The sequence below is a fragment of the Cyanistes caeruleus genome, chromosome 18 (assembly GCF_971803275.1).
Source record: "Cyanistes caeruleus chromosome 18, bCyaCae1.hap1.1, whole genome shotgun sequence".
Lineage (NCBI taxonomy): Eukaryota > Metazoa > Chordata > Aves > Passeriformes > Paridae > Cyanistes > Cyanistes caeruleus.
In genome coordinates this window covers 10110887-10127398 of record NC_141718.1, presented here as the reverse complement: position 1 = coordinate 10127398, position 16512 = coordinate 10110887, and the positions used below count along the sequence as shown (strand labels likewise).

Below are 16512 nucleotides of genomic sequence, written 5' to 3'. Positions count from 1 at the left end.
CTATGTGTTTTCACCAAATGTCCTTGGCCTATCTTTGGGTATATTTTACTGGAAGATGGAGATTCTTACCATGGAAGTAGAAATCTTTGTCCTTAGCAGTGTTCCCACTCTGCAGTAGATGGGTCAGCAGCAATATGCAAACATAAGGTTGATAATGTTCAGGTCTCATAATGTTTTTTGTTTTTTTTTTAAACCATGACAGCCCAGGACTTGGGATTTTTATAGAGTGAAGCCTTAAAAAAGAGAATGAATGTTTGGTACCTGTCTAACATGTACTCACAGCACCTACCATTTCCTTGTGTCTGAATGTGAATTTTTGCTGCTTTTAGGAGCTGGAGGAAAAGCACCGTGAGGCTCAGATCGCAGCACAACATCTGGAGTTGCAGCTGAAACAGAAGGAGCAATTCTATGAGGAGAAACTCAAAGTAAAAATATCTTATCATCTTCCTACAAGCTTTTGTGGGTAGAATGAGTTCAGGGAGAAACAGTTGCCTTTAGGTTCTGATTGCTTTGTCTTGTGAGTTGCCTTCTTGTTACCACTGGTGCAATGTTGAGGGAGCTTAGTGGAATCGAAATCGGCTTTCTCCTGTTTTTTCTGCCATTGTACCTTATCTGTGGCACTGGATTAGGAGAGGTAGTATTTGATACCAGAACAACAGGAAGGTATTTGTTGGTTGTAATTTGACTTCTGTTGACTAAATAATACTTAGTTAATGCTGTTGAATCTCACACCCTGAAGAAGCTTTCAGTTCCCACTGATTTTCTATGGGTTTTCACTCAGCCTACCTGCAAGTTTTAAATGCAGCAAATAGTAAACCATTTCTGAACTTCCATCTTGGAGCTGGAACATCTGCCAAAAAGCCACAGAATCCACCCACTTTGTTTTTGTCTTTTCCAGGGTAGCATTAACAAACAGTTAGAAATAGACACCATCTAAAATTAGGAAAAACAAGCTGGCAAATAGGAGTATGTGCACTGGCTAAGGATTTTTCTAAAGAACTTGCAGTATGACAGCCAGTAAATGCATTTTGTAAGAATCTCTGCTAAGAACAAATTATTCTCAGTAGAAACAGTCTTTATCTTGTACATTTATCTAGAACTTTAATTCTACATTTTTGCTTAAATGTGAGAGATGTAGTACTTAAGAGGAGAGAAGAAATTTCTGTGGGAGAAATATGAAGGAAAAAAGAGAAGTAAGATGATTTGCTGTCAGATCAGAGCATGTGGTTATCAATAACGAGAGGAGAGTGATAGAAAGCAGGCAGATCAGATGCAGATGTTGAGAAAGAACTGGTGTTATTAAAACTGGGAAAGAGGATAGGCATAGGAAAAAAAATAAGAAGAAAACTGGTGTATTATGGGCCCCTATGATGTAGTGTTTAATAGGAGAAATCAGGAAGCTGGATGAAAGAGGTTCAAAGGGATAAAACAGGACGTGGGGTTTTTGTAACTGGAAAAGTAAAAAGTATCCTGTGCTGTCCAGAATTTGTGCCTTTGAAAAACTTGTCTTTGAAGGAAGAGACCTTCAGTTTAAAAACTGAACTCTGGTCATACATACATGACATGCATTTCTAGAAAAATGTAGCAATTCATTACTTTAGTCCTATTCCCAATGGCAGCTATTTGTGCCGCAAAAAGAAGTTTTTTACTTTGCTGTTAGATTTTTGTCACTGACTGGAAGAATTCATGTGGTTTCAGTTGCCTTCTCATCCATACCTGTGGAACTCAAAAATTACTTGTGAGCCATGTTGGTAGGGCAGCCAAAGGATGGGCACTTTCCTATTTCTTCTGCTGTACATATTGGGATAGAGAGTCTTTTCTGTTTTCTGTTGTATTAGGTTGGAACAGTTATTGAACACAGACTCAAAATAATAATTAAAAAATCTACAGTATCTCCATATCTCTATAAAATCCTATTGTTAAATTCAGTCTTCAGAGATAACTGAGAGTGCTCTTTTTGGAGTTTGCTCTTCCATGGATTTCATGCAATTACATCATGGATTTAATTTTGCTTGAGATATGACCAATTGCTTACAAAAAAATAAATCTATATTGATGATTTTCTTTCTGCTTGCCCTTTACCCAGTGAAACAGATATAATTTAGACAAAAGAAATGTCTTCATTTAGGTGTTGGAAAATCAGATGAAGAAGGATCTTGCAGATAAGGAAGCACTTGAGAATATGCTCAGAAGACATGAAGAAGAAGCACGTGAGAAATGCAAAGTCCTGGCTGAACAGAAGGCGGTATGTGGTGTTGGTCTGGAAATCAAAGCTGTTTGAAGAGTAGCTTTCTAAGGCTGATTTCAAGCAAGATAATCTTGTTTGAGGTCCTCTAGTGCTGCTGAGCTGCTTTGAAGGAAATTAATTGATTAATATGAATTTTAAAAGACATGTTTTTTTTTTAAATTCAGAGTATCTCCAAGAATATTTCCTTAAAAAAAGCCGTGCAGCTTGCTGGGTACCCCTCGTTTTGTGCCTTGATAATGGTTGCTTTTTCCTAACATTAAAGCAGTACAAAATAGCTGCTGCAAATAGCTCCAGTAATTGCATCTGTTGTTCATTTTGGCCATTTGATAAGTTTTCTTTTGGCTCTTTTTGTTTCTGGAAAAAGTCCAGACTTTTTAATAAACTTTATTTTGGTAACCGCTCGCGTTGCTCAGTCTCAAAGGCTCATTGCTGTGTTTCAGATGATCAATGCAATGGATTCGAAGATCAGGTCACTGGAGCAGAGAATTGTGGAATTGTCTGAGGCCAACAAGCTGGCAGCAAATAGCAGCCTCTTTACCCAGAGGAACATGTAAGTGTGGCAGCTGCTGTCACTGCAGAACAGGTCTCAGAAAGATGACCTTAAAGGCTTTTCCAATTGAATTGATTCTCTGATTCACCGTGTAAAAGTGGCTCTTTTTTGCAGGCCTGCTGTGCTCCCTGCTTGTTTTTCGGTGATAGCCTTTCAAAAATATGCTTTGTTCTTCAAATAGTTGGGGCTCGCTGTGTATTTTGTGTTTTCTCAAACATGACTGGGAAAATTGGTTTGTATTACAGTGTTTACTTTGGAGCATTTCCTAAGGCAGGTGATTTGTGTAGGTTTGCCAAATATGTTAAATGAATACTAATAATTTTATGTCTAAAATACACCTGGAGAAGCACATATTCTTTCTTTAAACATAAACAGTGCTAATAGATTTATAGTTTACTCAGTTCCCCTGACACATGGTTTTGAAATTGAAAACATTAAACACCCTTCACTCACAAACATTGATGGATGAGAAGACAAGGAGGAACACTAGATTTTTAAGCCAAGAATTTCTCTGCATGTTTTTGAGTACTTCTGTTTCAGATCCTTTTGTCTGCCCGAAATTTATTTTTCTTTGGACTTAAGCTGAGATTCCTTATCCTTACAATGATGTTTTTCCTTCGTAAATGACTTAGAGGTGTTCTACTTCAAGAGTAGGAAAAAGCATGGATTGTTTGATTCATCCTACAGGGCAGGGCTAAAACAGAATTTGCCCTTACTGAGTTCAGAGATTCACCAGCTTTTGAATCCAGGTTTGCACAAAGCTTTCAATGTCCATCAGCTGCCTGATCCAACATCAGGCAGTGCCTTTGTGTGAAGCACTTGGATAGATTCACCTCTAATATTGAATAGAATCAGACAAGGACAAGTTTTGGCAAAGAGTTGCTTTTGGTTTCACCCCTTTTCGATGGGCATTATGTCTCCAGATATGTAATGGCTCCAATTTTCATTGCATTTCAAATACTCTGCAAATTATTTTAGCCTGAGCAGCCAAAAATGTTCACAGAAATAACTGAAGAATTTAATTGTGTTGTTTAATGCTCCAGATGACCTCCAGTTAATCACCCAGGGAGTTTGTTGAGGCAGCAAAAGCCATAACTTACCTTCAGTCTGAAATAAAACAGAAATGTCTTAAGGTGGAACTGGGAAGTGTATGAAAGGCTGAGTGCCTCAGTCATGGGTGCTGAGCTGAGTGTAAGAGCTTAGAGCATCCTCTGGGAGCCATATCCTTGACTGGAGAGCCACAGAAAACAAGAAAAACATATAATAATACTTTAACATACAATTTAAAATAGATTATTGACAGACATATTGTCAAATGATGAACTTTGCAGGATTGGTAGGAGATAGTACAGAATTAGCAACATTTTGAGAGAAAATTGCTTAATTATGCATGCAGATAGTTAATGAATTTGTGCTTATTTTGTGAATTGGGCTGTTGAAAATGTATAAATTGTTGTTGGACTGCATTTTGAACCCACAAAAGCTGCAGCTAATCTGAGCGTGCATCAAGAGGAGAGCTAGTGATTAAACTCTTCAGAGGAGAGGGGAGCTCTGCAAGCTTTTGTTCCAGCAGTATCTGAGGAAACCAATGATTATCAGGTTCCTGAGAAGATAGCCCAGTAAACAGCAGGAAATGAAATAACACCATTTGACAGTTCTGGCTGACAATAATCTGTAGAAGTAAATTAAAAAAACAGAGAAGGTGAAAGGGTGGTTTTGTTTGCAATGCACAGAAATGTGAGTCAGAAGACTTAAGTTCTATTTTTAGTTTTGTTAAGTCTTCCTATTTGATCTTGGGCAACCCACATAATTTCTCTGGGATAGGATTAATAACAGCTTATCTCACAGTGAACTTCTTAAAATATTAATTCATTAATATATGTAGAGCTTTGTGAGGCTTCTAAGTAGAAAGCACTCTAGGAGGCTGAATTTTCCAGTGCATGATAACACAATTCCAGGAACTGTAAATAATGCAGAAAGACCCCTTTTTCTTTTTTTTTTCTTTCTTTATTTTTTTTGAGGGTGTCCATTTCAAATGGTAATAATTAATAATTGCCAGCTCTCAAAATTCTTATGAGAACAAGTAATTGTTTTTGTACAGTTTGTGGATTAAGGCTTTGATCAGGGGCAGCAAATGTTCACTTCAGTGTAGTTCAAGTTCTATGTCCATTACAACTTGTGAAAAAAAGTCCCAGCAAAACTACCCTGAACACACTACCCCCAGTCCTAAAGCATGGGATTCCTTTTATCTCATGTAAATATACTGTGAGAAAACAACTCCTGGAATTTACTTTTCCCCTATAGAAAAACATGTGACAAGGAACTGATGAAATGAGAAGAATGAATTGTATCTTAAATAGCATTATAGATTATCCTCTGCAAAATTCATTTGTCTGTGCAACTGGAAAATATGGATTTTTAGTGCTCTGGGTACATGCTGATGAGTACACTAGTATTTTTTATTTTTAGCTGGGATGTAGAATTTTAGCAATAAACTTAACTGTTTTCTTAACAACAACAAACTTGTGTTCTTCCTTGCTTCACCCAGTGGAAGGACATATGTTAAGGGCATTTCAGGTTTGTCACTTGTGCATTTCTCCTGTCAGGAAAGCCCAAGAGGAGATGATTTCAGAGCTCAGGCAACAGAAGTTCTACTTGGAAACACAAGCTGGAAAGTTGGAGGCCCAGAATCGAAAATTAGAAGAACAATTGGAAAAGATGAGTCACCAAGATCACACTGACAAGAACCGCCTGCTGGAGTTGGAGACACGGCTGAGAGAGGTGAAAACATGGGTCTAATCCCTCTCAACAAACTTTCTTAAATGTATCCCATTTTGTGAATACAGTGAGAACTAGAATTAACTTGTTGTAGTCATATTTGAAAGTGTATTAGTAACTTAAAAAAAAAAAACCAAAAAAAAACTTCATTAAAAAGAGATAAATATAAGTATTAAGGACTTGTTATCCTGAATCTGAGCTTTTAGGTCATCTTGCTTTTTCAGAATTCTGTTTCTGTTTGTTTGTACAGTACCCTTATAATATTGTCTGGTAGAGAATAATAGCCCAGCAATGTACAATGACCAGACAGATAACCTATAGCCTTGGAGTCTACAGCTTAGAAAGCAAAGGACACAGTAGAATTGCTGTAACAAAAAAGGAACCTGCTGCTTCATGCACCATTTTCAGAGTTTGCTGGAAAGAAAACCTAACATTATTATGAAAATATACACTTCTAAATATCTGTGAGCTGTGCTTATTTTTAAATTTAGTATTAACTAGTTTGGATCTACAAATTCTTCTCCAGTCTCAGTCCACTAATTTTCAGCTAAGGCTGAAATCTTGCCTTCAGCTAAGGCTGTTGACAACTAACCTGTCCTTCCTTGGCCAGAAGCTGACTGAGACCAGTGTAAGGTTTCTGGCAGCCTTGTCACATATCTCAAGCACAACTGACAGATTCCCTTGGGATAGCAGGGAGCCTGACAAAGGTGCTAAGGTTTGGAATTGATTCTGAACACTGAGATCTGTTTTAGTTGTTCTTTTCTTATCCCTGGAATGACATGTTTATCCCTGTGTGTGCAAGAAAACCTTCATCAGAAGCCATTCAGGTAAACCCAGAGCCAGATGAGCTGGTGGGTTTCTTTAAGAGGAATCTGAAAGGAAGATGAAACATGGAAGTTGATTGCAAAATGTATGTAATGTATACTCAGAGATTCCCAAATAAAGACCCTTAGCGACTCAGCTTTAGTGAAGAAAGTTCATTACAAACTACTTCAATATTTTCTATCAGTGTTTGATATGTTTGAGTTACAGCTGGAACTATTCTTGTGCCCTTGTTGTTTCAAAAGACCAGATTTTTTTTCAAGAAAACCAGTAGGTTTTAGGGAGGAGACAATGTCCTTGATTTCTCAGTGCATTAAGCAGTCTGTCAAGATGTGATTTTTGGAGTAGACATGGCAATGGCATCTTAAATTGGGTTCTGAAACGAGACTACATTGCCCGTCACATCCTTGTTAGTAACTTACATTTGGATACGACTTTGTCTTTCTTCAGGTTAGTCTAGAGCATGAAGAACAAAAGCTGGAGCTGAAGAGGCAACTGACAGAGCTGCAGCTGACCCTGCAGGAGCGGGAATCCCAGATCACTGGGCTGCAGGCTGCACGGACAGCCCTGGAGAACCAGCTCCGCGAGGCCAAGACCGAGCTGGAGGAGACCACAGCTGAGGCAGAGGAGGAGATCCAAGCCCTCACGGTGAGCCCTGAAACTTGTCCTGTGAGCTGCAGATACACACTAGAATTATGTAGGTGCATGTTTCATAAAGAGGTTAAAAGGAATTGATATGATCTAATTTTTAATTTTCAGAAATGGATATGAATTGTGCCTTGTGTTGATAAAGGCGTGAATGGCTAAAGTGCCAAATTTTACCTTTAACCATATGAATACTTCCTAGTGATGGTTCATTGCTAATTGACTGATGGCTTGTAGGAGTATTATTACTTTTGTTTTGAGGTGAAAGTTGCATCTGAAATTGGTATTGTTAGGAATTTAACTCTGTGATTTATTTAAATAATAGCTCATGAGTTTTAAAGTACTTGATGGTCATAAATGTTTTTTTTCTTCTTATCAGTTCCCTGCTTTGAGGATACTTATTCAGGGGGAAAACAAACCCCACCAAATTCCTAGGGAGAGTGTTCTAATACATAATTTTATTCCAATGCTTGTTTCATTAAAAAATTGTCATGTGTGTCTTGCAGTCTGGTGAGGTGTGTGAGTGATAGAAAGGAAACCAAAGTTCAAGTTCTGCCACCCTCTTCCACCCCAACCCCCTGTAAATGGAGTTCTAGATTATATGCTGCTGGTTGCTGTTTTCTTGTGCACAAAAAGATGCTTTCAAGCTGTTTGATTCTAAGAAATATTTCCTTCACAAAATGTTCCCAGGGTTGCGGGTAGGGAGTTTGACCTGCTACCAGCTAACCCCCCCTTGAGCAGCAGCCTTTAATGACGTCCAAATCCTGTGATTTGGAAGTGTTGAAAATGTGCATTCTTGTGCTCCAGTGGCATTTAATCAAAGAACTGTTCCAAATACTGCTGCCACTGCTGTTTTCTGGGAGGGGAGGTGGGCTCAGCTGACACGGGTGCTGGTATTATGCTGCTGCTTTGGGCAGATGAATGGCAGAACCATTCCCTCAGTTCTAAAGTGGGCACAGGCTGGGCAAGTGCAGCAGCAGCATCGAGGCCTAAGAATAACTGAATAGAAATGGCATCAGGTTCCTTTTTGCTCAGAACTGAGGCAGTCCCTTCCCAGCTGAAAGCTTTGCATAACAGCCACTATTGCTGCCAGGGTGCTGGCAACGCGCTTGGGATCTTTACCCAGCAGTGAAACAGATGAATATTCATGACCTGTGTTCACTCACTTATTGCTCCAATTTATGGGGCAAACTGGTAGTGCTGGACCAGCTGCTGTTAGACAGTCCAGCCCAGTAGGGTTGGGACTATTCCTGTCATGGAGTTTTTTGCATACTTTTATTTTTCACATTGCCTGTTGTGGTAAGATAGCTTTTAAGCTCTCATATTTGACTTCTGCTGAACTTTTTTTTTTCCTGTTTAGTCTCTTGGCTCTAAGGAAAATCTTCAGAATGAAGAAAGGTGGCTGGATGTGCTTCAGCAGTAACCTTTCGTTTGTTAAGTTTTCAGATAGCACATGCCATTAGACACTTACTAAATCACTTTGAATTTTGAGAGAGGCCATGAGGCTGAAACAAGAACTTTTTGCTTTGTCATGCTTTGCTTGTAAATTAGGGGATAAAATGGTGCATGCAATACTGCATTCTTTAAAATGAGTGTTTGAACTTTTCTGTACTTTAGATGCTGTCCTCCAAAGAATTGATTATTATGTTTTATCACTGCATTTTAGAGAGGCTCAGGCTTATATGGGACTATATGGTAGGATTCAGGTAGATTGGCAGAGCTGTTTGGGGTAGCTTGCATTATACATCATTATAGTTTTTTCTTTGCAAGCATTAAATTGTATGCGGTATTTTCTGTGAAACACCAATCTGGATATGGAAGTAAAACCAACTCAAATTAAAATGTCAAGAATTTAAAAAACTTAACATGCGATCAACAAGTCTTCTGGTGCCATTTCAGATGGAACCTGTTACATAATTCCATTCTTGAGCTTGTACATTTTCCTAAAGCACTTCAGAGTTGGGAGCATAAGTGTATTTTGATTAAGTAGGATGGGACTTTTGCTAATCAGTTCTTTGCCACTGCAAAGTGCTTTCATAGCCTGCAGCATCTGCCTTCCAAACTTTGCTTGCTGGTAGATTGTTCTGCAGTTTGTTTAGCAACAGCATTCTCGAATTCTAATGTATGAAAAATTGATGATTAACTTCTTACCTCCTTTAGGCACATAGAGATGAAATCCAGCGTAAATTTGAAGCCCTTCGTAATAGCTGCACAGTGAGTATTAAATACAGATCATTGAATTATTTTGAAATTAAGGATAATGAAACAAACAATTTCCTCATTTAATCCTTGATGACACTAGTTCCTAATGTGGACTTCTGGCTTCAAGGTGCTAGTAGGAGCTGGATGGATTTGATTGGATTTCTTTTAGGTTTCAGGTAAACCTCAATTTTGAGGTTGTAGTCTGATCATGAAATTGTCACTGTTCTTCTTTTTGGAGAAGAAAATAAATTAAAATATCTCATTGCAGTGCAGCTAATAAGAATGGTGTAGCAGCTGCAAAAACTGACTGTAGGTGAAGATCTTTTCTGCTCACAAGAAGAAAAGATCTACCTGTCCAAATCCTGAGCTGCATTGTAGATCTAGGCCAGAGTGGGTTTTAAGGAGGACTTTAACACTGTTTGAAGAGACAAGAAATCTTAAGGTTCCAAAAAATACATTGACATAGTAGAGAGAACTTCAGGATTTGAATTGTCACCTTCTGTTGCTTGAGATCTATGACATGTTTTCAGATTCATTTCATCAGTCCAGGACAGATGTCCAAGGGCTTTGTCTGTCCGCAGGGATTCTTGCAGTTTAGCACTATCTTCACACTTGTTCGTGGTGGCTGATAGAGAGTATCTGCCTTCCAATGACAGGAATTACACAGGTGTTGGATAAGGACCACAGCCCTCTGGGTCAGCAGTGATTGTAAATTATTCTGGGCTTTTTTTCTCTACCCCACACTGTAAGCAGAGTTTAATTGCTGTGACTTTTTATCTTGATTGTTTCCCTGCTTCCAGTGATTTCCTCAAATGTAATTTTTCACGCTGTATAGGAGTAAGTCTCTAATGTATTATAAGCTTTTATCTTTTAAGTTATCTTTTCAGCATGAGAGTCACTCTGTTTTCCTCACTTGCTCTTTAGCATTAAGCAAGGAGGTTCTTATGGACATAGAATATCTAGATAGGAGGAAAAGAGGAATTACAGCTTTCCAAAGTGTTTTAACCTCCATCTAAAAGAAATCCTACACAAGAAACTTCACTTTCTGTTCCCTTCCTCATTTTCTTAGATAGAATGTCTAGCTCCCTATGTGTCATCACAGATCTTACATCCAGAACTATCTTCTGTTGCTCTGGATCTTGCCTTTCATTCAGAGCGACAGCTTTCTGTGAAAACACTTTTGTCATCTCCATGCAGGGAAAAACAGGTGTGGGAACTCTGTGGCTTCTGTTGACTGCAGGGTCAGCTGCCTTGCAGAGCTGGAACTCATTATCCAGTGACACTTCAGCTCTGAGTGTGGGGAACAAGCTCCAGCAATGATGAATGACCCATAACATTTCCAGAATGTCAAGGGCTTCAAAGGACTTGTAAAAGTGTTGTGCATTGTAAGGCCCTTCAGTGGGATAAGTGGGATCAGACATCCTCATCAATAAGAAATTAATTAAATAGTTCCTAAATGAATAATACATGCTCATCATACATTCTCTTTCCAGCCCAGGAGAATGCATATATAATTTAATTGACCATGGAAAGATAATTTCATGTTGTGTGTTAGGACTGTTCCTGGCTGTCCATCCTGCCCTGAGGAATGAGGAAATCAGGGCAATCTTCTATTGCCAGTGAGGGTCAAGAAATGCTAATTACACTGCTTTCACCAGATGTTTCAAACTTGTTTTTATCTGATGGTACCAGTATGATGCAGGCTGTGCTTTTTGGTGACCGTGTGACTCCACTTGAAGGTGATTAGAATTTATACTCCTTTTAAAATCCAACAACACTTCAAGGGAATAATTGTAATATGCTGCTACTTATACAGCATGATAAAGAATGGATTTATTCTTTCAGGAAGTTCTCAAGAGAGATCCTTTTTAAGCTGACACAAACTCCTTGAACTAGTCTGGCAAACTTTGGTAGGGAATTACTTTTTATTTGATCTTATTGAGAAGCCCTAAACAGCATAAGAATTACAAAAATAAGATTAGACAGGGAAAAAAATATTGAAAAATTGAATTACTTCAGTACTTTTGTGGTCTTCAAAAGATAAATAAAAATATTTAATCTACTTTCTTTGTTATTGTTCCTGTTTCTCTAGCTTCACAAAGGTCACAGCTTCTGATTGTAGAGAAGGCTGTGTCTGCTTTCCTTGTATCCTCATTGCACACTTGTTCTTTCTTTTACTGAGGTCTCTGACCAAGGAGGTGTTTTTGGGTTCTCCTTTCTCCTGTTTTCTATGTCACTCAGTAGAGCAAGAAGTAGTAGGATATGTAATTGAAACAAAAATTGTAACTTGTGGTACCTGCTGTACACACTCATGTGCTCGTGGGCACACAGAGTCATATCACAACCTTCCCACAATAATAGCTCATCCAGCAGATCTGTTGAGGGAGAAGAACTAGTCCCCTATGTTTACTCTACAAAATAAATGGTCCATTTGAGTGTTAGAAGTCTTTTCCAGGCAGCCAAAGAAAGATCTGGAAATAAAAGGCATTTTTAAATAGGAAAATTTACACATTTGTCAGTTGATTCCAGATACCTCTGAATTATGGCTTGTTCTGAGATCAGTAACACATTTAAAGTTAAAAATACAACTCAGTTATCTAAATAATAATAGAATTGTTTCCAAAAGGAAACTTCCAGTAAACATGCAGTAAAGCCTTTAAATATTTAGCAGGAAAGAGTCCTATGAAAGCCTTGCACTCAGCTTAGTAAAATACCAGAAAACCACCATCTGAATCATCTGGGTTTTTCAGGTACAGGCTGTTGCTTTTAGCAATGAGTGGCATTTCTTATTACCAATTGGATATTGCATTTCCATTTATTCAAGTTTTATCCAGTAAAAACAAGGTTTATCTTCCCTTCTTGAGTTTCTTTTGTCATCATCTTGTGTTCCAGTCTTAAACATTAACAGGCTTGATCTGCATTTGTGCAAGAGATTGGATACTGAGGCATTAAATCTGCAAGCCTATTAGAAAGGTATAATTTTAGTTATGTGTGAATTCCTGCTGAATTCAGTCTAAGATCTTGATTCCCCATTGGCTCAATAAGTTGACATAAGAGAATAATCTATGTTTCTGTGAACTTCCAAAATAATACCCAAAGATATTACTTTGATGCGAAATTATGTTTCAGAGTAAAGGAATCTTACCCACTGTGACGAGGCTAATACCCAGGCAAAAACTTTTATATGGCTTTGTTATTTTTTTTTTTTTGAAAAGTAACATTCCTGTTGGGTGGAAGGGGTTATCCTTGATTCCCATTTCATAGAAAATATAATGGCAGATACCAGTTCCAGGCAGAAATGGAGCTTTGTAGTTTTTGTAGCCTGACAAAAAAATCAGAGACTTCTAAGGCATTGCTATGAGAGATGTAAATGAGACCTTCACTGTGGACACCATCATTGTCATTTGAAGAAGAGGCTCCTGTTTGGGTGAGGCAGCTCATCTTCTGAGACCTAGGACAGGAACACAGGGACTGGGTGTTTTAATGCTGGCTGGCTGTGGGAAGGAGAGGAATGCACTCTGGGCAGTGTCCTACCACAGCAGCTCCCAGTGTCCCTCAGGATGAACCATGATGAGTTTTTGGAGACTGAGATGCATGTTCAAGGTGTGTTTCAAGCACAGATGTTGTCTGACGATGGAGAGGGGAGGACAGTGAGGGATTCATTGTTAGGTATTGATGGAACAGAATCTAGCTGCAGCCCTGTTTGAGAGCCTGAGCCTCTCAGTGTTGGGATTTCTCTGCCTGAAAAGCTTTGTCTCAGAGTAGGTGAAGACAAAAGGAGTCTGATGTCTGCTCTCACTTCCTCCTCAGAATAATTTGGGGCTAAGAGACAGTTTTTTCTTGTTTCCTATTTACTTCTGACAGGTAGCTTTCTGGTAAAGATTAGTGGGGATGGGGAGGAGTGGAAATGGATAGAGCAACACTATTAGTCTGGAATTACATTAAACTCCAAATGAGACACTGCTGATAGCATCCCAAAACAGTTTCCCTCGCTGTGTCCTAGCATTTTTCTGTGTGTTTGTTGATGGCATCTGAGAACTGAGACACCTTCATGAAGGAATAGGGTATGGGGAAGTTTGCAAGCTGCAGTTACCAATATATAAACAAAACTCCTCAATTTTCTCCTTTTCCTCATTATTGTGCCAGTGGTTTTGATATGTTGAGCATAAGGATTAAATTTAGTACATTTTGTCTGATATGCAAACCAAATCATCGTGACCCTGACTGTTTGTTGCTCTGATATTGGATTTTATCCATGGCTGGAGAGTTTTGTAGGACCAGGGGTCACAGCTGTGGATCTGCTCAGTCTCACTAGAGGGATACTTTGCTTTCCTCAGACTGTTCATTGAAGAGGGAATTATGCTGGATACGGCCCCTTCTGCTGAGGAGCTGCTATGCTTGGGTTGCTCTGCAATATTTGAAAATGAGATACAGTGCTCTGCATCAGGATAAAGATAAGCTGTGTGCTTAGATGTGGTGTGCAGTGAACAATCTGTGGAGTTAGATGATATCTCTGTTTTATGGATTAGTTGTGATGATGTGCATAAATAGAGGAGAAAATTCCAGTTACTCTGAGTGGTGATGCAGTAGCAGAGAAGCAGTGGCTGTCTAGAGTCTAGAATTGCTTTTCAAAGCTTTCAAGTGTTTGGTTAATTTATAAACTTATAATGCAAAGATTTTTCTAATTACATTATGGGTTTCTAAAGGATATAATAGCATTTTCTTCCTGACTTTCCTTTAATCTACTTCACATTTACCTCAGAATAGCTCAGGGTTGGTTGGTTTGTTTGGGGTTTTTTGGGGCTCTTTTTTTGCCTGGGGATTTCCTTAACTGAAAGGAAAAATATCTAAAGCCATTGATTCTTTCCAGGTAAAAGATTCTGGTATAGGTTGTTTGTATGTATGGAGGCCTAAGACAACATTTCCAATTAAATGTGGGGTTTTTTTTTATCTGTGTTTTCTTTTTTGTTGATCCCCAGGACAGGCATTTATATTACACTACATCCCATTTTCCTGTACCACTATTATCCATTACACTTTAGGCATTATATTGTTAATAAACTCTCTAATCCTGTTGGGTTATACATAGCTGTAGGTAGCAATTGGAATTGTTAACAGACATCCCCTTTGCCCATGAAAAATGGAAGATTGTTACCAAGAGGAGCAAATTTTCTCTTTTTAAAAGAAGAATTCTATCTATCTATCTAGATTACATTACCTAGGCTATTACAAATTTGGAACTTAAGCCAAGGTGTTCTGGAATTGTCAGTAAATACACTGTCAGAGGAAGGAAAGAGATCATGTCACATCTTCTGGAACCCTTCTTTCTTAACTGCTTCGTTATTTGTCTGGAGTTATCCAGAAATAACCTACTAGATAAAATGTAGCAATGAAATATAATATTATCTGGTTTAATTTTAGTTGTATTCAGGGAAAGAAGTCAAAATCTCAGAACCTAGAATAAAAGAAAATGGAAGCTTAACTTCCAGCCCTTAAGGAATAAAATCAACTTGAAATACAGCCAGTTTTAATAATTAATTAAGTAGTTGGACATAATAACTCTGCATATTACTTTATCCATTCTGAGTTTCTCTCATCCCTGTTTTCTTGTATTTCAAAACTAGCTTAATATTTTTTGGTAGAAATTACTTGTGCTAGTATCTAAAATAGATGTGGAAGAAACCATGAATGTATAAAATATATCTTGAAACTGCCTAGATACATGGTGTGGTTAAACATAAAATTAAAACAAATGGAAGCAGAAGTGAGTTTCTTATCTGGCAGTTAGCAGAGATCTCAGCTGTTGTTAAGAGCAGTAGGTAAAACACTGTAAAAACAAATGTTCTTTTGCTCCTTTTTGTTTGTATAAACACATCAAAGTTATTATTTCTGTAGCAGCATAGGCACTAATGTGTCCTTACGACACAGGCTGCCCCCTCTGAAAGCTTGGTGCAAACAATGCAGAGGAAAATGAGTATTTTGAATAGGGCAGTGAGAGTGCTTAGAAACAAGCACATGATCAGATTTCTTCAGAAATGTTGTGTTTTGAAGTGTGAATCATCTTGATCTGACCCTGAACATATGGGTGGCAGGAACTCCCCTTCACCCAGCAGGGAGTAATGGCTGTTGGACTTTTTCTGCTCACAGTTTAAAAACCAAATACTGTTAATTTAGATCTAGGAGAGGCATGATAAAAGGCTGCCAAAATATGCATTACAGATTCTTCAAAAAGAAATGGTTGTCATCTTTCCAGAGAGCTGAGAAGAGCAGTGTGCTCTATCCTCTACTGCTTTAGATATTTAAGTCCTTGGCTTGTGTAGGAAATTGGAACATTTAAATTTGAATGTGTGGCCAACTGTGCTCTGAGATTTTAATTTTTCCCATTTTATGAAGTATCTTATTCACTTTTCTTTGGCATCCAGGCAAAAGAGCCTCTAGAACATAGTTTTAAGAATTGAATGTGAATTGTATAGAGTCTACCAGTTTCTGAAATTCTTTTTATTAAGCTGATTTCAAGATTATATTGAGGATTCTTTCTCTTCTGTTGTGATGTTGGTTTTGAGTTAGGAGGAGGTACATATTCATCCACCTAGTGTTCAAGCCTTTCATTCATAAAACCAACTGTGAAAATGGTGCACCATTGTTTATATTTGTCTTTCAATTGGAGGGGACTGTGGTTTAAAGCTTTTAGTTAATGTTGATTGAACAAATGGTTGCTCCCACTTTGGCAATGGCCTTGTTGAGTTTTTGCTTTTCAGTGATTTTCTGTGTTGTGTTGCCACACTGGTTTCTTCCCTCGTGTGTACTCAGCTACCATCCATAATGCTGTTACTTTGATAGAATGTATTTTCTTAACATTTTTCTGCCTTTCCTGGTTATACCCAGTGTTATAAATAACAATGTAAGCAATTCCCAGGGATATCCATCAGGTTGACCTGCCTCCACTGCACCTCTTGGTCTGTTTTCTTCAATACACTTTTTTTCAATACACTTTTTTTTTAAACACATTGGAAGCCTTTCTGAGAGTAATTAGCCTCAATGCACTTAGGGGAGATTGAGGCAAATAAAAAAGGTGAAGTGCTTTGGCAAAAGGTCACTGTAAGTCAGCAGCAAAGCTGAGAATCCAGCCAGAACTCCTGGCTCCCAATCCAGTGCTTTAGCTATGACAGGTCTCTCAAATAATAAATTGCATTGCAGCATATTTATGCTCTGAACCAGATTTTAAAAACACAAGCTATTTTCTCTAAGACACAAAACTCTACTCCTA

General features: G+C 38.2%; 1 protein-coding gene across 38 annotated transcripts in view; it reads left to right on the top strand.

Annotated features, from left to right (window-relative positions):
* The window catches only part of CIT (citron rho-interacting serine/threonine kinase), a 68338-nt gene that overhangs the window by 33853 nt on the left and 17973 nt on the right, over positions 1-16512 (top strand). For 24 of the 38 annotated variants that reach the window (XM_086855491.1, XM_086855488.1, XM_086855479.1 and 21 more), the window contains 6 exons: positions 330-425; positions 2129-2245; positions 2689-2798; positions 5405-5579; positions 6849-7046; positions 9204-9257. In XM_086855491.1, the coding sequence (XP_086711617.1) occupies positions 330-425; positions 2129-2245; positions 2689-2798; positions 5405-5579; positions 6849-7046; positions 9204-9257 (750 nt within the window). The remainder of the gene's footprint in view (positions 1-329; positions 426-2128; positions 2246-2688; positions 2799-5404; positions 5580-6848; positions 7047-9203; positions 9258-16512) is intronic. The other 14 variants (XM_086855497.1, XM_086855487.1, XM_086855503.1 and 11 more) reach the window with 1 other exon arrangement.